We start from the raw sequence: 26,682 nt of genomic DNA, 5'->3' as shown, positions 1-26,682 counted from the left end.
GTCCAAACTAGACATATAAACTGACTGTTTCTTAGCTGCTTATCATAGATTTCTCTATTAAACCATCAGCATGATGTAATATATGAAATTAAGCAGCACTGGGAAGGGACCATACATAGAATACTACGTATGTCACACAGCATGTTTCAAACTATTTACAGATTGAAAGCTTTGTATTGCCTTTGAACACTTAGTTCTGAGAAATAGACATTCTCTGTGGGTGTATTTAAGCATGTGGGCAACTCCCCAGGAAGATTGTTAGCAATTTTAGCTGGAAGGCACAGAAGGCGGTCCAATCGAGATTTCTTGGTTCTTCAGCATGCCAGGTATAAGGCGTCCATGCATTGAACTCCTATTTGAATATTAGTAATTTTAGTTTACGTTGTCACTGAACCACTGCGTCGGCTCATAAAAGTGCAGTTCCATAATATATATTCTGCAATTTCTTATGCCGTTACTGTCTAAGTTAATATATCTTGAATAAGTCGAAATTGGGAAAACCGGCATAATAAAATTATAGGCTGCTCAATACTTTAGAATTCATAGCATGATTTACTGTGCCGAGCGTGTATTGAGACAGTTTAGCACTCTCGTTCTACACTTTTTAGTTCTACTATACGAAGTATATGGACAGCTATCCTACTCGACCCTGCGTCCGCGACGGCGTTCGTTCCGCTTTCACATTTAGATTAAAGTTTCACTTTATCGCTATTATTACCTGATGTATTGTGCTTCAGTATAGAATGGTTATTCCTCATTATTACCAGCATCATATTAGAAAAGGGCCAATATTTCATAAATTATTCCCCCATCGCTATCGGCAGTATTGCGTCCTTTTTTATTTATTTTGGATATGATGATTTAGAAAAGTGAGAATGAGTAAAATAAAATAAACATATAGATATAACGAAACATGTTTATTATACAAATATAGAATAATAAACAGTTGCAATAAAATACCATTATTAATAGATAAAGGCAATGACAAACGCGGCCAAATATCGGAGATAATGAAGTAAAATATCTTTTATTTTTAATTTTACAACCTTTGACAATAAGATTGAAATGTATATAACAGTCATCTATATTGTGATTTTCCCATAGACTCTCAAATCAAAATTTGTATGAGTGCAGAACTACCGTAACGTAAATTAGAACAATAAAACAAGAAGAAGAACAACAAAAAACGAACACACTATACATGATTGCATTTGTTCCTTTTCTTCCAAAGACATATACTGTATCAATGTTTTATGAAGAGGTAAAAGAATCTCCAGAACGTGTAGAACAACTCTGTTTGGTGCTAGTCATGGGGAAGTAAACTATAAAATAATACTGGCTTTTGAAATTTAATACTGGCTTATGAAATTAGAAAATGTCCTCCGACTTGAAATTTGGGTTCATATCAAAATATCAATTTACTATAATAAGTGATAGCTTTTCGGTAAAGTCTACATTAAAGCATTTATATTTAAACGAAAATGATTTTGTAACATAATATACAGTATCTACAAAATCTGTGAAAAAAGCAAAGAGCACAGAAATAAGCAACATAACTCAGCAGACTCGGTTCATGATAGGTAATGAAATGAGCACCACCCCTCACACCCCAAGCACCAGCGTAAGCGGAATTCTATTATAGTAACAATGAATGTACCCAAAAGACCAGAAAATGTTACAACACTGAGTCCAAAACTTGACTGAGGTTCACCTTTTTTCAAATATGTGACTACCATACCATATCAGTTATCAGATTTATCAGAAATTGAAAAGTACCTTAACCTTAACTGGCTAGTTTATCTAATAGAAAAGTTGGTAACGATTTGATACAAATTATTCGATCAAACTGCGGAATTTCATCTTTTTTTTAAACAGCAAATTGTTAAACCGATAAAATCAGAAACTAAGACAACGCCCACTAACACAAATTGTAAATTAAATTTGACAAACCGATAATAACCGAAAGTTAACACAGATTACCAACTCAGCGGGGATGTTTCACTTCCTTTTCATTAAACTGATGATTAGATATGTATTTTTTAGTGAAACATACTTTTTGGTGTTACTATTACTTCATGTCGCCACATTTTTTGTCTTCAAAATCTGAAACAATTGTTTGAAAATAACAAACTATTCTATATTTTGCTGCTGAAACAATCTAGCCGCATATGTTAAAAATCCAAGATAATCAAGGTTAAAGCGTTTGTGTCATCTATAAAATTTCAAAACAGACTCTCCAACTCCGACAGCATACTCGTTCGCAGAAAGTCGAACTCCTGTAAAATAAAGAACACCAATAAATACTAACAGAAAGACCCGCAGTCACGCAATAAAACTAGAAGGAATTCAATTGCACTTTCTATAATAAACTAAAAACAGAAATGATACTCATTTGTGGAAAAGATTTCCTACATAAAAAGATAAAGATATTCTGTATATCTTGCAGCACTCCTTTTTAAACCATAATATCTTCTTCTACAGCTGATTCTTGTTAATCCTTCTTTAAAAATGCTAGAAACGAAAAGCATTATAATGTTCTACCCAATTTACTGTATTCATTCAGGCATTATCTGCCGAACGAACATCCAGGTAGTAAATTAAGATGCATTCTTCGAAGGATCAAAACCTTACCTGATGGAACCAACGCGTGTTTTGGTTCTCTTAAGACCACAATACGGTCATACTGTTCGTATGATGATCTGCTCAGTATTGGCAAGTCTGTGGTTCTACTGATGACATTAAGCGCTAAAAAAGACAATAAGTTTTCATTGAAATGCGATTATGTTTAGCTGCAAAAGAGGTGAAACATTCTGCCCTGGATATAAAATACAACGCCTGACAGCATTATGGGATTATTAAATTCTTACTGGAGCTTAATGATAACAAATCTCCCAGACGCCAACCACAACATTTAACATGTCGTCTTGTTAAAATAAAAACTGTTTTCTTGAATCTGTTCTAATGGTAAAACAGTTCATGGCGTACCGACTTTAAAGGCTGATCCACAATACCTATTTTCATGTCTTGTTATTGTCATGTTCAAACGTGTTGAATCAGATAATTATTTAGTTTTCGTATGATCCTTAAAATGACGCAACATTATAGCACTGTTGTGTATGTTAGTGGTAACAAAAGTAGACTATTAGGCTAACAAAAGGAGTATTTATTAGCATAGATAACACTTTAAAACAGACTTTTGAGGGGAAAGAAAATTAAATTATCACAGATGAATTTGATCGTGACGTTCTTCTGACATGGGCAAATATTCATAAAAAATAACAACAGAAAAAGTGTGCAAATGATGACAATTCATCTTGCTGAAATTGTTACAATTCATATATTTTCAACGAAATGTTCCGTATTCCTCTGAAAAGAATCTATCATGACTGGTCAGTCACATTTAATATTCTGATTAAGAAACAAAGAGACCCATTAAATAGAGTTAGATCCCTATTAGAAATGTATCATTTATTATTTATATGAAGTTTTATAATCATCCCTCCCTTCAATATGGAAGTATTTAAATAGCATGCTATTTCTCTTGGTTTTTATATAATTTCTAGTTTTGCATTTAATAGATATTGTAATATTTCAACAAGTTCATTGGCGTATAAATTTCGAATTCATTTATTTCCAGTCTATTTTGATTGCGCAACTAAGTCAGCAAAGGAAGGTATTAATAATGTTACAAACTGCATTTCTAATGAATTTGGCTAAATACATAGTTGTCGATACAAATTTTTGACAGATATAATACAATCATTCTAGAGACAAATTATTTTACTAAATTTATACTTATTCTAAAAAGGCTCTACCGTTACCTTACCATACATCCAGCGAAATATAGTATTAAGCACTTTACTTTGAGAACAAAAGTAAGTGTACAGTTGTTAAAGATTCGAACAAACCCTTTACTTGACTGAAATCTTGTCAACCACCTCTAAAAGCGACTCGTTCATATATTTAGCGAAAATTATATTCTCTCAAAAATCCATAAAATGTGAGTACTGAGAGAGTAATATGTGGTATAAACTTGTTGAAATATGATTTTTGCAAAGTATCCTAATAGATTACAACACAAATTGTACATAAGGGAGTACTCCATTGCAACCCTTTTGAAATATTGGATAAAATCACTTTCCTTACCTTTTTATAAATAGCAAGCAATTTTTTCACATACTTTATCATTTTTCATTGTCAGATATAAACATTCTATGCCAAACTTGGTGGAAATGAACAAGTTGAAGATTTTCACACCATCTGTGGTCGAGTAGCTTTAAAAGACGATACCGGGGTGAATAAAATATGGCCTCAAATATTAAAAAGTCAAGGTGGCCTGTTATATACTTTGTGTGGATGAAACAAAACTAACCTGGGCCTGTTGGAGTGGGCCAGCAAGTGTTCCTCGGTGCATTTTCTGCGGCAGCAGCTGGTGGTCCTGAAAAGTACATTCAATTCAGATTTAGACAGCCAAGCTGCAGTTAAAATGATGATAATGTTCAGAACCAAACATTCTACCTCTGTTAAACGTTATTAAAACATGAAACCATTTGGAACATAAATAATCACCCTTCAATTTCTTTTTTAACTGTAACTATTTTAATTTCTCGTGTTATCTTAAAGTATAACTTATCCTTTATTCGATTGAAACACACAAGACCCCCCCCCCCCCCCAAAAAAAAAAAGTGTTTTGTTCAATAAATAACCAAGACTATGATTTGCTTTGGCAATACTCATTACCAATTTCAAGTCTTACATTTCTAAAAAATACAGCCAATGTACTTAGGGTTAAAGCAAGCTTATTCCTAGAGGCAAAACGAGATATTCCTGTTACCAATAAGTAAAGCCAACAATCAGTAATCTAACAATACTTAATGAAATAGAGAAAAGTGGAAACTTCACAGGTCGCTCAACACGACAAAAACGAAAATGTTGCAGACTCGGTTTGATTGAGCCTGTTCATGGACGGTAGTGGAAATGCATGCTACCGTCCAAGCCCTCTAGCCCCGGGTTGAGCAGAACTCAACATTTACACATGCTAAAAGTACAAAAAGCAATTTAGAGACATCCGCAGATGTATTCAAACGGCGGTGAACATGGAACCTTCAATGATACACGTGTTGAGGCGTGTAATTCCACGAAGAGCGGCGTTTGGTCCCCAGATAAAATAATGGGATTGCCCCAAACGAGAAAACAATGGGCAGAACTAAACAAACTGGAATTTAGGAAGGGGGTCTGAGGTTATGGAGCCTGCGTAAAAAGCAGGCACCGAAGTCACCTTTTACCGTTCATGTAAGCATCAGTTTTCAACAAGGAAATATAAAAAAGGTCAATTAGAATCTTTTTCGATTGTACTCAACTATGTCGAAGCAATTGCAGATTTTTGACCACAAAATGTATTTTCTAGTACTATACTTACTTGCGATTAGCATGTGCGTTATGAAAACAAATAAAAACTTTGTTAAATCTTTACATACTACTTCCTGGATGTTTGTTTTACTTGTTTTACTAACTTGCGATTTAAAATGTTTTGGGCTGGAATGCTATCTCTGCCTTGATGATATTTTTGTTTGTCATCCGCTTTTCGTTTGCAACCCACGAAAATTTTAGTCAACATCCCTGTTTTCTTTTGTTGTGCCTTCATCTCGTATTTAAGTGTTATGTATTTTTGAAAAGGTTTTTCAATCTTTCAAAAAGATATAAAAAACTGACCATAGAGCTTATGCTTATAAAAAATATGGATCTATAAAGGGAAAAAACATTCAGTGAATTTATATCCCCCGCCGAATAGGTTGTTTTATAAATGAGGGGAATATATTTTAAAAGATATTTAATTTCCAGATATATGTATGAATTTTAAAATAATTAAAGGGCAATAACTCTGCATTTACTAAACAGATCCTAATGAAAGATGTGCACAGCCTTAGTCCTGTTGTGATCTATATTTGTGTTAAATTTGATGAAGATCTATCAATGGATTACTTTCTTTTTTGGAATTTATTAATTCTAAATCAATTAAAGGGCAATAAGCCTGCAGTTACTTAAGATATCCTGACGAAAGTATGTGTGCACAACCGCCGTAAAGTGACCTATTTTAGTTTAAGTGTCATGAAGATCTATCCGGATACAGTGAAAAACGATTTTACCAAATCAATGGAAAAACTCAGCTCCTATTGGGTCTAAGGGGTTAATTAAATATGTGAGCAAAGGTCATGTGCAAATTAATAATTATACGAGGTTTAGTGATTCTAGCTTAAATACTTCTTAAAGTATAAGCATTTACAATTTATTGTTGGACATATCAGGTAAACCTTATACATTCCTGTAGAAGATATGGTCAAAGATATCGCTAAATATTATGTGCCGACTTCTTATGCAACAGACGGACCGACCAACTGACCGTTACGAAATTCCTATATACTTCTTCAAACTTTGGAACCGAATTTATCATGAATGACTAATGTAAAAGAAGCGCTGAATGTCATATTTAAAGAGTGTATTTTTTTTTGCCAAAATTTTGGTAAAGTTTAGATGCAGGAAATAACTGTCGGGGGTTATATCTTTGTATGTTTTACAAACCCAGATTAGAAATAGATGTAGTAACTTGAATGACGGTACTTCCTAAATATCAAATAGATTCCCCAAAATCTGAACATAGCTTTGAAGTCGAAAACACTGATATCTTTCTCTTTAACTATTCTCGTTTTCGCATACCGGACAAGATTTTCTCGTGTTTTTGTTGGTGATGGAAAAACTCGTCTTAACCCCACTGTGTAAAATGACTCACGTGCTGTAGTTTATGAATGACTGCGTAAATTCTTACGCTACTACAACTGACTATGCTTAACAGAAAAGATTCGATTTACTGTTTTATCTAATCTATTGATTGAAATATACGGTATGCAAGAAAACACTGTCACTAGTTCAAGGTGCAGATGGAAATATCTGGGTTTGGGATAACTATTTTTGCGGTAATCGGCAGAGTCCCGCGTATACAGTTACCAGATATTTCAATCCGCACCCTTGATCTGTGAAAGATATATTATATTATATTCATATTCAACAAGCACATCCAGACTCCAATATTAATGTGCTGCTTCAATTATGTATACGTTTTCGTTTACATTGGATAAGAGCAGGGAAGATACTAATGTTACCAGAACGTGTTGACACCATGCTTGGTTAAATTACTTGACATAAAATAACACTGCATAATATATGACAATGTTAGAAGACATATTATAGGCACTGTAACTAAAAATACAAACTTTAAGCAGGAGCTATCTATATTTGATATATGTGTAGTTAACTGCATCAAAATACAAGGACTGAAACAATTATTAAAACATCATTCCTGAAAAAGAGTTATTTGAGCTGAAAAAAAAAATGATCCCGGGTAAAATATTTGGAAAAAATGGAGACAACTCCGCAAAGACTTTATGTTAGGCTTAGATGGCTATTGACCTAGAACCTCATGCAAACTATGCACTTTTTACCTCTAAGCTGGAAAAAGCATGCATACTTGCCACATGGATTAGCAACCTGAATACAAAACTATGTAAAGATCAAATAATTGATTGCCCTGGGGAAAGTGGGACATTTTCTGTGGTGAAATTTTTTAACAAACAGACGATTTTTTTTAAAAAGTCAAAACCCACAGAATTTCACAAGGTGAAATATGTTGAAAAGGCTACTGCTGGAAAGAGAACAATCTCAACTACCCATATATATGCGTCAAAGTATGGGAAAAATATCTAGAAATATGAGATAATCGAAGAAATCAATTTCAAGACTGTTAGATGCATAACTGTGTAATCATACATGGCATTCAACATAGAAAGGTTTCTTTTCCTTTGCACGGATATAACATGGGCAGGATAAGGATTAACAAACGGTGTTCACTCAACAATTTCACTATATAAAGGGATTGTTTTCCTTGTGTAAAGAAGACTTAGGGTAAGTCTCTACATATTAAAAAGAGTGAGAGATGCAAAGCTATCAAGATACGAAAACGGTTTTAACAAAGTATCTCTCAAAGTTCATCAAACTGTCCTATTTTGTTTTATAATGCGCTAAAACTGAGGTGTCCCCGTTCATTTTCCTACAAATTCTAAGAAAATAAAGATTTAAATGAAACTAGATGCCTACGGGCAACATGCCGAGCTCGCCAAGTGTCAAAAGGACTAAAAGCACCAAGGTTTGATCTTTGACCTCTAAGTATGACCTTGACCTTTGAGATAGGGGTCTGGGCGTTGCATGCGACACTCTGTCCCATTTAGGTAAACATTTAAGACGAATGAAAAAGATTGCTTTATCCATGGCAAAGTTACAACCCGGAAAAACTCTAAAATGACCTTTGACCCCCAAGTGTGATCTTGACCTTTGAGATAGGGACCCGAGGTTTGGGCACGACACTCCGTCTTAAAGAGTTGAACATTTACGCAAAAGAAAAAACTGATTCCTCCATACTTATCAAAGTTATGGCCTGAACAAGCCCTAAAATGACCTTTGACCCTTAACTTTGGCCTTGACCTTTGAGATAAGAACCTGGAGTTTGCACCTGACACTCCGACACATTAAGGTTAACATTCATGCCAAATACAAACAAGATTGCTTCATGCATGTCAAAGTTATGGTCCGGGCAAACAAATTTGGACGGACGCATGCACGGACGTTCTTACGAAACGGTATTTATGTGACATCCCCATTGTTCTCTCTATTGTTCTAACAGTCACATAAAAAGAAAAAGGTCACATAAACAGAACGGAATGAATGACATCAAAGAGAAAGTACAGTTATGCAGTCACTTAACCATCATTTCGCGGGCACGGACCAACGCACGGACGCACGCACATATACCGGACAGACATTTGGACAACTATGTCTTCGCTTCCACAAACGGGTTCAACAAAAAGCAAGTCACTTTTGTGACATTACCTCTCATGAAAAGCTAAAAGCAAGGGTAACACTCATTACAAACAACTATAGATTATAAATACTATTGTCTCCCCTTGCTCACCACTTGCCACAATAATAAATTGAATTCAGAAGTTAATTAATGGAGTGAAAATATTGTCAGCTTTCCGCATTAAATGGTTAAACAAGACATTTTTATAAAAAAAGATATGCAGAGAATTTGCTCAGATATACATTTTCATATTTTATAGCATTTCTGCTTTTCCACATTTGCATATTTTGTTTAATTAGTTACTGGTGTTTATTTGGGATTCTTTTAACATGATAGGAAAATAATACATCCAAATTCAGCTGTTAACTTTCTTTTTCAACCTTCCTGTCAGTAATATTGCTTAAATCTGCATGTTAACAATCCCAGAATAATACCTAAAAGTATCTCTTTTTCCTTGAAAATGATACAAAGGCCGTTGTACATACCCCTCAAGGCTGGACGGAAAAAATGTTTATTTTTAAAGCGACTTTCGGTCTTTTGGAGAGTGACCTCATTATGATATTGACTTTCGATTAGCACAAAATTTGTCTTCAAACTTAGATTTCGACTTTTAAGATAAAAAAGGATGTCCATATCTTTCCAATTTAAAAAGTGTGTCAACTACTTTCTATAGGAGAGATCGCTGTGACGTCACGCATTAACATCTGTTTATCTGGTGGTGGGCAAAACAATGTTTTACACCGTTTGTGTACGAGATCGGAGTTTTTAATTTTTAATAACTTCTTCGATTATTCATGGATTTTCAAAATTTAAAAAGTTTTGATATACTTACAATTTTCATATTTTCGTATTCAAATATTTTTTTTTTAAATGAATAACCATTTAAGGTGAAATATAATTTTAATAACGGCGTAGTGATTTTCAAAACTTTCAGAAAAACACTGTTAGTTAAGCGTTCATAATTAATCCATTTTATTTCGAATTAAAAGTAATTAATAAATTGCTTGTTTTATAACCGTTCCATTGATAAAAAGATATTGATATAATTTGTGTTTTAAGAAAGTTTAGGCCGTTAGAAAAGCATCCCTGTTTACAAAAGTAAAAACATGGACGTTCGGCGTCTGCCCACCCGACCGCTCTCTTATCAGTTCTAAAAATAGAAAATACAACGGATTTGTATACAAACACGATCTCTCGTATTTCTTGAAATAATATATTTATGAGATATCTTTCTGTTTTAAGTCAGTTTAGCTTAAGTGTTTCTTTGTATGTCGTGACAATTAGAAGATCTTCAATATTGAATAGAAAATTAGAGTTAATTTTGAAAATATTATCTTTTCACCACATTTGACTGTTGTGCACTTTCTTTCAACCTAAAGCATTGACATACCCATTTTCTTTTACGCGCAAAACATTAACATAACATATACTTTTTATTTAAATATGCGACCCAGACATTTCTTAAACATGGTCCCGGTCGTACTAAAACAAGGCCCGAATTATATGTATTCGGACTCCGCATTGTCCTTGTTCGAAACTGCGAAGGCACCGTTTCTCGATAGCATATATACAGTTTGAAATAAACAGAAGGAACAACATATTGTAATTCAATGGATTTGATTTCTCATGATTCTAAAAGCGTTAATTTGTCATGATTCCAATAATAACCACTCCTCTAATAAGTTTCATGTCGCCATATGACCTATCATGTGTCGGTGCGACGTTAAATCCAACAAAAAAAATGCAAATATAAGGTCGTCGCAGAACCGGCAACCAACTAATATAGTTGATGAAAATCAAATTTTGCATTTTCCAGAATTTTAACATGCCTTTATTTTCGTCACTATTATATCATTTACAAAATTCTTTTACTAACTGAAATATTTAAAGACACAATTTTATTTTTTATCTTATCTAAAACAATATTGTATTTTTTATTTAACTTTGCTTCTGAATATCCTGAAGCTTGGTTCATTAATTGATGTATTTTTTTAAATGTGTAACATCGACAAACTGATTCATTCGCGATTCAATTACTGAGTTGATTTAGTACGGATGTTAAATGCCCTATATGTTTCTGCTCGCCCTGTAGTTATCTATACTAATTTTATAGGCGTGAAATGACAACCGTATTTGATATAACGCGGCAGTTTTGTATATCTGAAACCTTCCAGTCAGCATGTTTATCCAACTTCTACATTTTGTGTCAAATTGAAATATGTTTATGAAATTGCCGACCTAGCCCCACTACAAATCCGCCGCCCCCACCCACCCCCGTCCCCCCCACCACCAACAATTCCCATCATATAATTATTTTGCTCTAAGTGAATGATTTAAAGTAAAACCGGTGGTAATATTTCGCCATTACATTTTAATATACACTGGGTAATGAAACGGATCTCAAGATTTTCCCTGTCACCGTTTTCATCAATGTGTCATAAAAGGCATCTGAACATCAAACTTAATAAGTTTTAGTTTTCTAATATTTCATACAATGTCCCTTAAAATTGTTAAATGTTTGTTTCTACTCAGCTATAATATAATCTTGGCAGCCATGGAAGCTTATAATTATGTCTTTAATGCTTTGACAAGTTCTTTGACTCATATGTAAACTACATGTACTGTTTCTGCAAAGGTTTCGTTAACTTCTTCCCACTTGCTTTGTTTTGCCCGTATAAGTTTTGATTTTTGACAACATTAGGATCCTTTACCGGTTGTATATAAAAGGCTACATAACCATCTAAGCAGTAACCATCGAGCCTTATAGATTTTTTGGATAGATGCGTATTTCAATGAAGAGCGCGAAATCTGTGTGGGTCGATGCAATAATGTTGCATCTTTGGCGTTTTTACTGACCCACCTTTGCTTTTAATTAATTTGTATTAGATACACATCATTTAACTGTGAAAATTTGAATAACAGCTTCTTTTGTTGTCTGATATTAATGCACGTCAGTTTAAGAAATTAAAAATGACAGTTTTCACTCACATTGTGTTACTCTGTTTTACTGCATCCAAAAGCAAATGAACATACTCCTTGCAGCCATTGTTAGTAATTGCCTATTGTTTTTGCTGAGAATATGTTATAAATATCTTTGTAATGCCCTGTCCAACTGGCTCAATTCAAAGGCTACATAACCATCTAAGCAGTAACCATCGAGCCTAATAGATTTTTTGGATAGATGCGTATTTCAATGAAGAGCGCGAAATGTTCTCCCGCAAAAAGAAAATGACGCCACGACGTGTCAAAAGTGCAGAACGAGTTAGAGTTTCGGTTTAGTTTTATTATCTGTAGCGCAACACTATTTATGTTTTTCATGTGTATCAAGGACTATACTCAACGGAGCGCGTGAGTCATGTAACCTCCCCAGAAAATACAGAATTTTTTTTCTGTATTTCGTTTTGTGGTCAGATCGAAGAAATATGCGTTTAATTTTTTTTCCGTATTTTGTGATGCCAATATTAACACTGTTCATGTGTTCGCAATGATAAACCTATAATATTCCTGTATGACCTATGTGTTTACAATATCTAATGAATTCACACGGCCATTACGCCCGAAATATTCCAGAAATTGATAGGCCAAGATTGTTAAATGTTTCACATCGTCTTTTGAAGCACGTACATTTTGTTGGACGTTGCCTATGTAAAGAGTGCAATGGGACACAACGTTAGAAATATTGTTTTCAAACAGAGTGAGTTGACAATTCCTAAAGTCAGCAGCATTGGACCAAGTAAAAGAAAGTAAAAGAAGGAAAAACAATACTAAAAATGTTAAATGTATACGCCGCATTTCATGGAATTGCACTCTGTGCATCATTGAAGGTTCCATGTGCACCGCCATATGAATACATCTGCGGATGTCTCTAAATTATATACTGGTACTTATAAAGTGTAAATGTTGAGTTTTATAACGTGTAAATGGTGAGTTTTGTTCAATCCGGGGCTAGCGGGTAGCTTGCACTTCCACTATCGTCCATGAACAGGTTCAATCAAACCAAGCCTGCAACAGTTTCATTGATATCGTGTAGGACGACCTGTGGTTTTTCACTTTTTTTATTTCAGTAATTTCCGTTTGAGTACGAAATACAGAGTATTCAGCCTGTAGAAACTTCATACACGCCGATAGACTCCGTACTCGAACGTAAACTACTAAATATTATATCATATTGAATGAAATTTCGCTCCAACTAAAATACAAAGAATATATTTGTAATGCCTGGCTTATTATGCAAATAATTGTATTATTTATTTATTGTCTACATCTGTTAAAATGATATATAAAACAAAAAGAAGACAATATTTGTAACTTTTAGCCTAGCGGGACTCAAACTGTCAATTACAATAACACACCTTCCCTTGTTCAATCTTCTTTTTTTTATTTTTGTCCTATTATCTATTTCACATACTGAATTATCCATTTTGATAATACAGTCATCATTAATTAGGATATAGTGGTGCACATTTCATTATTTTTCCAATCTCATTTTACTACAAACAGATTAAAATCTCTATTAAGGATATAGGATCATTTTTTTCTACAGTTAAAAAATTGTTCATACTCTGTAAGCCCGAAGAACATTAGTTTCTAAGACAAGTAAAAGCAGGGAAAAGCACAGGTCATCGCACTCATTTTAATTATATGGAGCATATTTTTCACCAACTGTTTAAATTTTCTGAATTTAAGTAGAAGTGAAAAAAAAATGGAATACTTTATAAAACATATAATATCCCACTTTATTTTACAGGGATTTCAGGTTTTTCGGGTCACTTCGAATAATATGTACATGGTGATATCAGTATTATATGAGCATAAATGTCACTAAAAATCTCCTCATTTTTACACGTTGACATAATTACCAGTTCAACATTTTTTCAATTAGAAAAACATATCTAAATCAACCAAAAAGTCAGTAGTTATTATTTTAAAATTATTTTGCTGCTTTATGATACACAAAAATGCTTTAAATGGAAAGAAAAAAGTCAGGGTTACTGTGCAAGAGATATACTTAGAAAAAATCTGGTGTATTCTGATATATATATTTAGCTCTTTTTGTTTTAATTTATTCTTCCTAGATAATATAAAGTGCTATGCTGAAAACTTTTATTTCGTTTGTAGCTTATCAGTATATATATATCAATCAGAACAATATCAGAACCAAACCTGATCTACATAAATAGATATCCCTATCATATGGTGCATTTTACATCAGATTAAGGAAGATGCAAGTCAAAAGTGTGAAACTTTTTTTTGCAACAAGTAGAATTTTGTTTGGTTAGATGGTACATTATAAGACATATTTTGATGATTTCGCATTTATCTTCAGCAAATTGTTTTATTAGGAAGAAATATTCAGAGAAATATTTTTTCAAAATAACCTATATCCTGATAAAAGCTCCTACATCCTTAATTGAACACACCAAAACTCACACTCACCTGAATTTCTTTGTGTTGCATTTTCTGTGGTATTCGCTGTTGGACCTGTAAAAAGTAAATTTAAATGTCAGTCATAATCCATGCACTTTAGCTAGGATAACTGTTAAAATATTCAATTTAAGGCAAAATGTTAGTTTTTTTGTAAACGGAACAAAAATATAATATTGTATAGAAAATAAAAAAAAACAGTTATGAAAATGGGGAGGTATTTATTTGACATGAATTTTCTTGGACTCGAGACACCCGCATTTCCCGATATTTTATATGCCATGATTCCATTTTGATTATATATTTCTTCTTTTTCTCTGACATAGCTTGAGAAACAAAAACCAAATCAACCAATTAAACTGACATTGAAGAAAGAATAGTTTTAAACATGCATTATCGGTCGGCTTTGAAAATTATTTCAATTGATTCGGATATGACTAGCTACGGAATTAGAAATTATGCGAATTCGACTTTTTATGTTACAGATTCAACTTATATAATTCAGAAAACTATTTATCTGCTTTTTACTTCTTTATAACAACTTTGATTTTAGAAATGTATCATGAACTTGCATCATGTTATGTAGTACACCTTGTATAGCTTATAACGTGAAAAATAGTGTAGTAGTTAAAATGATAAATAGAACACTTCCCATAAAGCGAAAAATGTATATTTAAGATTAATGGAATTGATGAAAAATTTCCTGACATTTTTTAAAAGTATGTTAAGGATGTACGAGCGTTTTTCTTTCATAATATCCGCCATTTTGATAAATGTATCTTCGAATATTTCTTTTCCAAAAGTTAATATTAAATAATTAAAACATGGCAAATAATGTACCATTTAACCAGACGGATTCTACTTGTTGCGAAAATGTTTTTTTCACCCTTACTTTCGGCTGGCATTAGCCTAAAATTGATGTAAGATGTACAATGGGGTAGGGGTCGGTAATTTCAAATATGTTTTAAAGCAGATCAGGGGCCGAATTCATAAAGCATCTTAAGTATAAGATTTGACTTAAATTGAAGATTTTACTTAAGTTTGTGGTAATTTCAGCTTAAGTCTAAGTAAAACCTTAAGTCCTATTCATAAAACAGCTTAAACTTAAGATAAGTAAGAAATGACTTAAGTCAGAAAACAAAATAGCATCGTGAGTACGATTAAAGTGTTGTTTTTCAGATAAAAGCACTTTAAACTTAATTGTGCATGTTGTATCTGTCTGAAATTAATGGGTTTTTTTTTAATGTTTTCGTCAACAATAAAAGCCAAGAATTACTTACTAAGTTGTTTTATGAATAACAAATAAACTTAAGTAAAATAAATTTCTTACTTAAGTAATACTTAAGTAAATATCAATTTCTTATACTTATACTTAAGATGCTTTATGAATACGGCCCCAACTTTGGTTCTGATATTTTTCTGACTGATATATGATAAGCTACAACGGAAATAAAAGTTCAAAATTCACCAGTTTTTAAAGTTTTTTTTACATATGTATCTCTTAGATGCTTGGTGAACCCATCATTTTTTCTTTCCATTTTGAAGTATTTTTGGGCGTTCTTTAAGCAGCAAAATGTTTTTGAAATCTTAGCAGCAGATGATTTGTAGATTTAAATACGTTTTATCAATTGAAAAAAGTGTGGGGGTATTTATACTTACATGTACAAATGAAAGAGATTTTTAGTTACATTTATGCTTATGTAATACTGATATCACCTTCTATTCTCAGTGACCTGTAGGTCCTCTAATCCCTTAAACATTAAGTGGAATATTATTTGTTTTATAAAGCATCTAATCTTTTTCAATTTTACTTTAATTCAGAAATGTTTAAACACTGGGTGAAGAAAATGTCCTGAAAAATAAAAACGAAGGCAATGACCTGTGCTTTTGTGCTCCTTTTTGTCTTAGAAACTAACGACCTTCAATCACAGTATGAAAAAATCCTTAACTGTAGAAAAAATGATCCTACATCCTTTATAAACTAAAATGCTAAATTTACCATGCTTATAATCCATCTTGTGTTCAGAAAAAAGTACAACATAAACTTGACTTTGTACTCTATATACACATTCTAATATTTACAAAAACTACGTTGATCCCATTTACGAAAAGTTGCAATATTCGACATATGATCTTTTTCAACGCAATTTATTAGCGATCCTTCCCCTGCTTGATGAGCAATACCTACTGATATAGAGTTTAAAGGATATGTTTGGTGTGTTTATTTTTAACTCCTGAGTAAGTTATAATCATCTTCCTATATGCCATTTACATACTCTTCCAACAATTAAATGATTATCACATTGTTCTGTATAGAAATAACCCTTTCCTTATTTTATATAAACTTCAAATAAAACTCTTGAAATGTGAACCGAGTTAGTGCTATATAAAAAACTGTAGAAGTCAAGTTCGAGATAAGAAAAAGATATAAAGCAAGAATGCACAGAGTAAATTTAATTTAACATTATGCCCAAAATTGTAAAGTAGATGAATGACCAAAGTTCCCATGATAATGTGTATTTATTTTATGGTGAAATGGTGAAATTAATATTCTTTTCATGTGATTTCAGCAAGTAGAATCTAGTAGATCCTCCAGAAGTATAGAACTACCATGAAAATTAATCGCAGACTTGTCTTGTTTAAGTCTGTTCATGAAATGTAATGATATATACAACACCCTCACCCCGACTGCCCCCTCCCACTGCAGCACAGGCCTAAACGGAAATATATTTTCATGCAATACTGGATGGAGAACAATTTGCTATGAAACTAAGGGAAAATGTTCTGCCGAGCAAATAAATGAGAACTCTTTGAATTGTCGGTGTTATTTTACTGTAAAATATGTGTACACTTTGTCATACCGAAATTAATAATATGCCTCATGGTGCCCTTTTATGGACATCTTCATTAACGATATAAGAAGTATCAATACATGCATATCCAACTCCGAAACTGACTGAAGTATGCTATTTCTATTTTTGTAAAGAGAAAAACACGCCCAATGTATGGATTCAAAAGATAACGAATTTTATTACGAAACATAAGCATTCAAACCCTCGTAATTTACATCAAAATAAAATTTAAAAAAAGTGTTCAGACCCTATGAGTCACCTTTTATGATCATGACATGAATATTTCAACTTTGTTTATGACATGTTTGAAAACTTAGACCCTCTTTCAAAGTATTTACAATACAGGGGTGTGAGAATGGTGCATCATTGTAAGTAAATCTTATACCCAATCACACAAACTTTTTTTCAGATTTGAATATGACCAAAACACATGACTGATTTCCAATATTGCTGAAAATTGTTTGTTTATATCAGGTTTTGAATATGTGAAACAGTTCCACAAACAAGTAATATTGTATAAAATGCTGTAAAACATTTTGGTATAGGGGATAAACCCTAGTTGTAAGCCTTGTTCAAGATTTGATGATGCATATTAAGTAAAACATCAAATTTCGTTTGGTTTAAACAGTATTTTATTGACATAATTACATTTGTTACAGTAAATTGTTAAATGTACAAACATATAGGATTGAGTAGAAAGCTATAAGCTTTTTTAAAAACTCTCTCCCTAAAAGTTTCGTTTAGTGACCTTATCAGGAATACGATCAGTTTTGTTATATCTGTTTAGAGATGTAAAATACCGGTTCCAAACTTAAAGGTTTGTATACTTTCTTACTATGATGAAATATGATACAATCCTTTTAAGATATATAAGCGTTATACATCTATACGAACGCTTAATATCTGACAAAGATAACGCTAGAAACTTAATCATACACCATCACTTGAGTTTCTTATCTTATTTTCTAAAACGAAATTTTATCAATCAAATTTCCAAATATGTCAAAATTATACTAATAGATGAATGATATTTTGACTAACGTGCCACTCTAATAAAATATCAACATCTATAATACATATAACTTGTGTTCTTGTTTTTACCTTTAGCTACCCAGCCCTAATTGCAACATCAGAAGTATCATGTGAGGTTTATTATCTCGTATATCTTTTGAAAATTTTGTTAAAATTATTACTCTGTGTATTCATTTATATTGCCAAACTTTCTCATAATATGTTATGTCTTAATACCTTGTCCATGTGTACGTGTATGTCTGATTTGCCTATTGTTTTTATAGATATTAGACTTTATATCCGCTTTTATGAAAAATGCAAACACCATTACACTATTTCGTCCCTGTTTGTCCACCCTTTCTCACAACAACCCATATCAAACCAACGTATCAATATCCTCATCTTGTTCTCTTTAAACAACATTTCATCCTCTATCAACTGGACGTTCTCTCATTTTTAATATCAAAATGTTACTATATTGTATATTCCTTACTATGTCATTATTAATAATATCGTGTATTTGGGTATTTATTCATTATTAAATTATCTAGTTATAATATACCGTCTGTTCTTCTATATTCCGATTTTAAAACAATTTCATAGCATATCCATGTCTGTGTCATTATTAAAAGTGCCGAGTACTTATTTACTATATGTATATCTATTTTGTTATATTATACTGTTTAGTCTTCTATATTTCCGATTTTTCAGACATACCTATAGGTACATGAACATTGTATTTTCCTTTTATTGACCCTGTCTTTTTTTATATCGGCAGTAAGAATGCATCGTGTATTCATTTTTGTGCCTCATTTCTCTTTCAACACAATGTTCAGAGAACAATAAACTATATACCCTCCGGTATGCCTAACATATTTTAAAATATTGTAATTCCACTAAAAATATTCAAAGTGACATCAAGTTGTATACTCTCTTTTATGATGATTACACACCCAAAATTAAAATTAAGTTGTCTTACTATATGCAACAACTCTTACAGCATTCTTAATATTTAAGTTCTGTATTTCAATGAGTTAAATTCCACTTACATGTTTAGAACTATCAGTGTTTAATCCTGTTTTTCTTGACAAGTTGATGCCAAGCTTTAATTGAAACATTTATTAATAAATAATTAGTATTTTGTATATTCCCTTTCCATGTGTAATATTTACAGTAATACTTTCGCAAGTTTATGCATTATGTAGCAATCCAATGCATCGCCTTGAACGTTATCTGTTCTAATTTATTTAATATCGTGAAAATATTCGATTTGATACACATATGTGTACATAAGTCGACTTTTCTGATCCTATTATTCGAAGGGTTGTGCTCTTAAGTTATTTCCTTTCGAGTGTAAAACGACAGGTCAGCAAAACATGATGATACAGACAATAGATTTCATATCCTCTCATAGGCTGTTATTATTTTGGTGATATCAGATTAATCAATGTAATGTATCTCACTCTGCTGAAACAAATAACAAATACTACATTTTGTTTACAAAAACATAGAATTTACAAGAGTATGTAATTTAACAGTTATATGCATTAGGTTAAAAATAGTACATGCTGTTTACAATATATCCCCAATTCCTGTATCTTCGTGCCTTCCTATATCTTCGTGCCTCTGTCATTTACACGCGCTGCTAGTTCATGCAAAAGTTCTGACGTCATTAAATTGTGTAAACATAGTAAGCACATGGTATTTCGTAAACAAAGAAGGCAAAATGCATAAAAAACATGTAGTTTGCCTTAAATCTACATTAATTAAATATCTATCATTGACAATGTGTAGCTCCTAACAAAGAAACCAAGTACAATGCAATTATTTAAAAATATCCAAATTTTCATTTCCAAAACTTCTGACAGTTTCATTCCAAGGTCATTGCCAATTCTCCTAACCTAATTTCATCGAAGGGGAAAATTTCCATGCTTGAATGACATAAGCGACCCAAATAACACAAGTGGCACGATGATATAGGAAAATGGCGACCATGACTTAGGCTACACACATGGTGGAAACATCTTGAGATTTCACAAAGACGGTTTAGGATAACCAAACAAAAAACTTTGCATGATAAAGATAAAAGGTTTATCTTCAATATCATATATACAGTTTTGAATGTATTTTGCCTAATTTTGGGATTTAAGTGGGGGAATAAGTAGGGGGCACGAAGATACAAGAAAAGGGCATAAATGTGTACTTCCAATAAGACACTAGAAGATTTTAAACAATTGCGTGTCACTGCATAACATTTAATTATGAATTTATTTCAGTGAAAGGTAGCTACTGGATATCTCTGAAGTACCAACATGTTTTGTAGCCCTTAAATATACTATTATCTTCAGAGACGTTATCATCAATGTGCTGGTTTTTTTGTCTTTTAATATCAGAAAGAATTAGAAACCTGAAGGAAGATTAATGTGTGTATATCGGACGTATTGTTGTACTGTGGCATTACCCATTTATTTGTTCAAGTGATCTTACATCATGAGACTATCACTATACAACAATGTACCCTATGTTGTCCACTCGTATGGCAAACTCTCTCAAGATATCAGTACTGTAGTTATGCTTCAAAACGTGTTTTATATAATAAGAAGTTTCTATTTGTAGTATATCCATTATTTGAGACATTAATTATTCCACGTTGAAGACACGAATACTCACGTACCAAAAATAAATATAAGATGTTAAATGACCGATAAAGCTATAGATCTACTTACAATAAAAACACCTCAAAATAAATAATACGCCATTACTGGAGTTTGTCGTCCCTCTTTTGAAAGATGCATTTGTTTTCAATACAAATACATGAATAAATGTTTTGAAATTACATACATTAGAAACATAATAAATTAGGCAATTATTTGATTTTATGTATGATATTTTAACATACAATCACAATGCCCAGCCCTTGTTAATCATGTGTAGAATATTACCTTGTATGACTTTCAAATGTTAGTGACTTATTTTACTGTTTACTTTATATATTCAATGATTTCCTCTTATTTAGCGACGAAAACATTTCCTCAAAATGCACCGTATTTAACGACTACCTCGTAATTTGCACAAAAACATCATACTCATACAGAGCTTGATTATGTAAGTAATATACCTATTCAGCTTACCTGACATAATCGGCTTCTTGAAAGTTTTATATTCCTTTAAAATTTTTCCACATAAACCTGTACATTTACATCTCGAGATCTGGTTTACATCGTGACAAAATAGCGGTGCCCATTATTAAGAACAAGGTGACTGTGGAAACCAAGGACTATTGATTTTTCACGGTAGCCAGCTCATCATAATTTGATAATGTCAAGTGCGTATAAAAAACATGAATTTAAAAAGGCCAGGCTTATTAGACATTTGCGACTGAACACCTAAGACGATCGATTTTTCAAGGGGACCGTCTCAACATGATAATTTTAATTTATGTGTAGTAGGAAAACATTCCTATAACGACGGTACGGTCTGCCTTATTACGTCACCGCACAGGATAAGATTTGGATTTGTCTCTCCGTCCGTCTGTTCGCCAGAGAAATGTTTTGTTATGCATATTGCAAAATGTATTTGATCTAGCGTCATAACACTTTCCTGAAATGTTCTTTAATATGATAAGTTGCGCATCCGCGACAAAGTTGAAAAGTTGAGCTAATCTGATCGCAATGTATCCGTATTCCATCATCGTCCGAAATGAAAAAATCTAAACTGGGTCAGCTGGGATTAAAATGTAGGTCAGCAGGTAAAACATTGTGAAAACTGTAGAAAACGTAATATCTTGCGTTTCCATTCCTTTGTTGTTTTTATACGCCCGAAGGAACGTATTTTGGGATACCCTAGGTGCTCATCTGACTATCTGTCTATCTGTGTGTCTGTCTGTCCGTTAACAATTTAGTGTCGACTCCACTCTGTAACTCGTGAACAGAGCGCATGTTTTGGATGGCTGGCTACAAGGTCAATGTCACACTTAGGGATCAAAGGTCATATAACTTTGTTTCGAGTGCGATCTGTAACTCTTGAACTGCTTGAAGGATTTTAAAAAAACTTGGCACAAATGTTCACCACATTGAGACGACGTGCACAGCAAATGGCTCGCTTCAAAGTAAAGGGGTTAAAGGTCACGTGACTTTATTTTGTGATTATGTTGCGTTGCATTGCGGTGCTCTTGTTTTTATTTGGCAGATTCCTTTTTTGTTCACTTACAATAGTTTTTATTGAATAACTTCCCCTTTTTTTACTATAAATAGGTTATTTTGTAACTTTTTTATTATTGGCCGTAGGTAAAAACCGAGACCACTTTTCTTTAGTACAACACGGAGGGTACCTGCAAAGTTAAGGTGTATTTTGACATATCTGTACCTGGTAATGTTTTAAGTGGACTTAGCGTTTTTTCGGGGAATTTCTTCCCTTTCTTATCCTTTTCCTAAGGGTTTCAACGGTAAAGTTTATTAAATTTTGCTCCCATCCTCTGATATTCAACTTTATCAAAAGCTTTAGTTTAAAAGGGACATAATTCTGTCAAAATTCAAATCAGAGTTATGGCGATTGTTTTTCCTGGTGTAGACTTCGATAGTAAATAACTATATTAAGTTTCAAGTCAATATAGCTTTGATAGTAACAGAGATATTTGACTTGATCAAAAACATTAACCAACAATTCTGATTTAAAAGAGGATATTATTCTGTCAAAATTCAAATCAGAGTTATGGGGACTGTTTTTCCCGGTGTAGACTTTGATAGTAAATAAGTACTTTAAGTTTCAAATCAATAGCTTTGAAAGTAGCAAAGATATTTAACTTTATCAAAAACTTTACCAAAACATTCTATGTTAAAGGGGCATAATTCTGTCAAAATTCATATCAGAGTTTTAGGGATTGATTCTCCTGGTATAGACGTTGATAGTAAATAAGTATTTTGAGTTTCAAGTCAATAGCTTTGATAGTTACAGAGATATTTGACTTTATCAAAAACTTTATTTAACGCCGACGCCGGAGCGAGTGCAATTGCTCTACTTTTTCTTCGAAAAGTCGAGCTGAAAACAGGCACATCCAAATTTATATCACCTACCGCTTAGTGATGATAATATAATCGAAACCCTATTGCCGTTATAAACTATTATTCCTACATAATATAATCAAATTATGTTAAGACGGTCCTCTTGAAAACTCGATCGTCTTAGCTGTCCACAGTTCACGTAGACTTAATTCGCAAATGTCTATTATGCCACCAGTATGCGGTGTTTACACTCCCTTTCGTCTTAATTCGCTAATGACTACTAAGATGCCGTCATGTTTTGTCTTTTTGCTGGCATATACAATCACCCAGAATAAACAATTAGCATTTACACGCATTTTACACGTTCAGACATGTTCAGTTCTTGTTTTAGTTTTAGAAACAAAATGACAACGCTTTAAAAATAGGAGTTACACGTTTCCTGGTCCTATATGAAAGATTCTACTTTTACCTTATTATTATTATTATTACCATGGGAGCATAGATGTTAAGGTCAGCAAACAATTTTACATTTATAGTTAAGTTGTAAAAGAACATCGACATAGTAAATTCATTGGAAAGCCCGTTAATGCTGAAAATGAGCTGTGATGGCCGTCTTCCAGATTTGGCTAAAAATAATCTTTCTTTTAAATTGAAGTTTGGTCATATTATCAACATAAGCATATTTAGTTTTTGTTTTTAAAATATTTTAAAAATTCGAAATCAAGAAAAAAAGATTACCTCGTCGGGAATCGAATCCCGGACCGCCGCGGCGATAAAGACATTTTCCCGTAGTCGTAACCAATAGAGCTATAGCGGAATTAGTGAATTATGATTTCAAAATATAGATATTTATAATAGAGGCAGTTTACCCGGAATAAAGCGTTACAAACGCTTTTCGATTTTCATCATAAAAACTATCAAAAACAGCAAATTCTATAGGTTTCCGCAACATAAAGTTTGTCAGTAATTAAGTTTTAAAGCCTTCTTAAGAAATACAGTATTTATTACCAGATATCCAAAAAAAAAAATAAAAAAAAATTGTTGTTGTCGAACGATCTGGAGGCCAATCTCTTTAAGGTATTAGATCACTTATAGAGAACCTCCTTTTTGAAGAGTATTCAATTCCAACTTTAAACCTACTTTTACTGCAATTCTTGGGAGGGGGGTGGGGGGTGGGCGTAGATTCAAGCCCTACTGGGACCAACTTTTTCCCCCTTATTTTCCTTTTTTTTCTAGTAAGTTTTTACTACTTTCAAGACTTGTTATTGATTTCTTGCACAGAAATGGAAAAAAGATGAATCTTATAAGCGATTTCTTGGTGTTCAAAGTGAATTTACTACTTAAACAGAAGGAGTAGAGTTACACATCTTTAATAATATTGAGTTACACGCGGTGAAAGTTCTCTGTTTTGCTTTCACTCTTAAATTATATATTGTAGAAGAAATTTATGTAGGTTTTACGTCTGCCCTAAGGTTATTTTTAAATGGAGTAAGCAAAATTCAAAACAGAAACACAGCATTCGACCTTATTTTTTCAAAGTTGAAGTATGAATTCTGTCTCATTAAATCCGTTTACTTGAGGCACCATAGAAGAAATGATATTGAAACTTTTATTTTGTGTTTTATAATTGTTTATCAATAGTTTGATGGTTTTTTTTTAAAATTAAAATTAATGGTAAAATGAGTTCTCTGCAAACGTTTTGGATAGTGGCTATCACTTTGAAATTTGTCTCTACTTGAGCTAGAGGAGAAACCATAAGTTATACAAAATTTATAAAAAAACGGCACGGTAAAAGTTGTTTAAAAATTGCAAAATATTGCAAAACACGGTTACCTTTCAGAACATACCAAGCAAAGGCCATTTTGTAAACATTACTGTTAGTGATCTAATACCTTAAGGGACGTATAGTGTAGTAGTGCATCTTTCCATTTATGTATGGCTTTGTTACTCCTCTAATTTCCTCCTATAAGCTAGACGAACTGACGTGTTTCAATGACAAACGTGTGTTGCTTTTTTTACGACTAAGAGATTTAGCGAAATTGGCAGTTTGTAAACAATACCTACTTCCTTCTTGCTGAAGGGCTAACAGGATAATGTGTTATCAAAACACTGATATGTTACCACAACAATTTTTTTTCATGATAGAATCGTTGATGACATTGTTTTAAATAATGAGATGTTAATGTTCATCTTGAGAAGAAAATGGCTCGCGAAAATTCTTCTTAATGACCTTTCCCCCGATTTATTTACACAATCTAATTGTCATATCGGCTGTCAATTTTGCATACTGGTGCAATTGTTGAGCCAAACACAGAGGCTGAAACATGTTATCCTGGGGCCGTATTCATAAAGCATCTTAAGTAGAAGTTTTGACTTAAGTTGAAGATTTTACTTAAGTTTGTGGTGATTTCAGCTTAAGTCTAAGTAAAAAAACTTAAGTCCTATTCATAAAACAGCTTAAACTTAAGATACGTAAGAAATGACTTAAGTCAGAAAACAAAATGGCGTCGTGAGTACGATTAACGTGTTGTTTGTCAGATAAAAGCACTTTATACATAATTGTGCATGTTGTATCTGTCTGAAATTAATGTAGTTTTTTTTTAATGTTTTCGTCCACAATAAAAGACAAGAATTACTTATTAAGTTGTTTTACGAATAACAAATATACTTAAGTAAAATAAATTTCTTACCTAAGTAATTCTTAAGTAAATAATCAATTTCTTATACTTATACTTAAGATGCTTTGAATACGGCCCCTGGTGTTTTAATGGACAATTATGATTAAATGTAATAAATTGTATGAATCCCTGTCGCTACACAGTCGAAAAAAGGCCCTACACATTGAAAAAAGGCCCGCTCTAAAATTTTGAAATCAGTCTGCAAAAATTGAAGCGAACGGAAGCTGATTTTCAAAAAAAATATTGTACTCTAATAACTTTACATACTACTTCCTGGATGTTTGCTTGCATTAGTTCAATTTGTTTTACTAACTTGCGATTTGAATTGTTTCCGGTTGGAATGTTATCTCTGCCTTCGTGAGTTTTTTGTTTGTCATTTGTAATCCACGAAAGTTTAAGTCTACATCTAGAGACTTATCCTAAGCCTCTTTATACAAGGGAATTATTTTTTATAGAGTGAAATTGTTAAGTGAACACCGTTTGTCAATCATAATCCTGTCCAAGTGCAATAGAAAAGTAGCTATCTATGTTACCTGCTATACATGATAACACAGTCATGCATCTAACAGTCCTGAAATTGTTTTCTTTGATTTTCTCATATTTCTAGATATTTTTCCCATACTTTGACGCATATATATAGGTGGCAGAGATTATTCTCTCTCCAGCAATAGCTTCTGAAATTCTATGGGTTTTAACATCAAGACACCCGTCTGTTTGTTCATCCCTAAATATATTTCTTTTTAAAGTTCTGATCTGTGCCGTAACTGCATCTAATTATGCATGATTTGTTCGTGCCTAGAGGTAAAAAG

The 26,682-nt window shown here is 32.7% G+C and overlaps 1 protein-coding gene across 1 annotated transcript in view; it reads right to left on the bottom strand.

Moving 5' to 3' along the window:
- Nucleotides 1–908: 908 nt before the first annotated feature.
- LOC128551389 (uncharacterized) overlaps nt 909–26,682 on the bottom strand; it is a 40,414-nt gene continuing 14,640 nt past the window's right edge. The window contains exons 3-6 of the mRNA XM_053532238.1: nt 14,345–14,389; nt 4,373–4,438; nt 2,632–2,745; nt 909–2,276 (exon numbers count right to left, since the gene is read on the bottom strand). Coding sequence (XP_053388213.1) covers nt 2,209–2,276; nt 2,632–2,745; nt 4,373–4,438; nt 14,345–14,389 — 293 coding nt within the window. The 3' untranslated portion in view covers nt 909–2,208. The remainder of the gene's footprint in view (nt 2,277–2,631; nt 2,746–4,372; nt 4,439–14,344; nt 14,390–26,682) is intronic.

Source organism: Mercenaria mercenaria, unplaced genomic scaffold (genome assembly GCF_021730395.1).
Source record: "Mercenaria mercenaria strain notata unplaced genomic scaffold, MADL_Memer_1 contig_1047, whole genome shotgun sequence".
NCBI lineage: Eukaryota > Metazoa > Mollusca > Bivalvia > Venerida > Veneridae > Mercenaria > Mercenaria mercenaria.
Note: the sequence above shows the minus strand (reverse complement) of the source record. Positions and strands in the feature narration are given on the sequence as shown.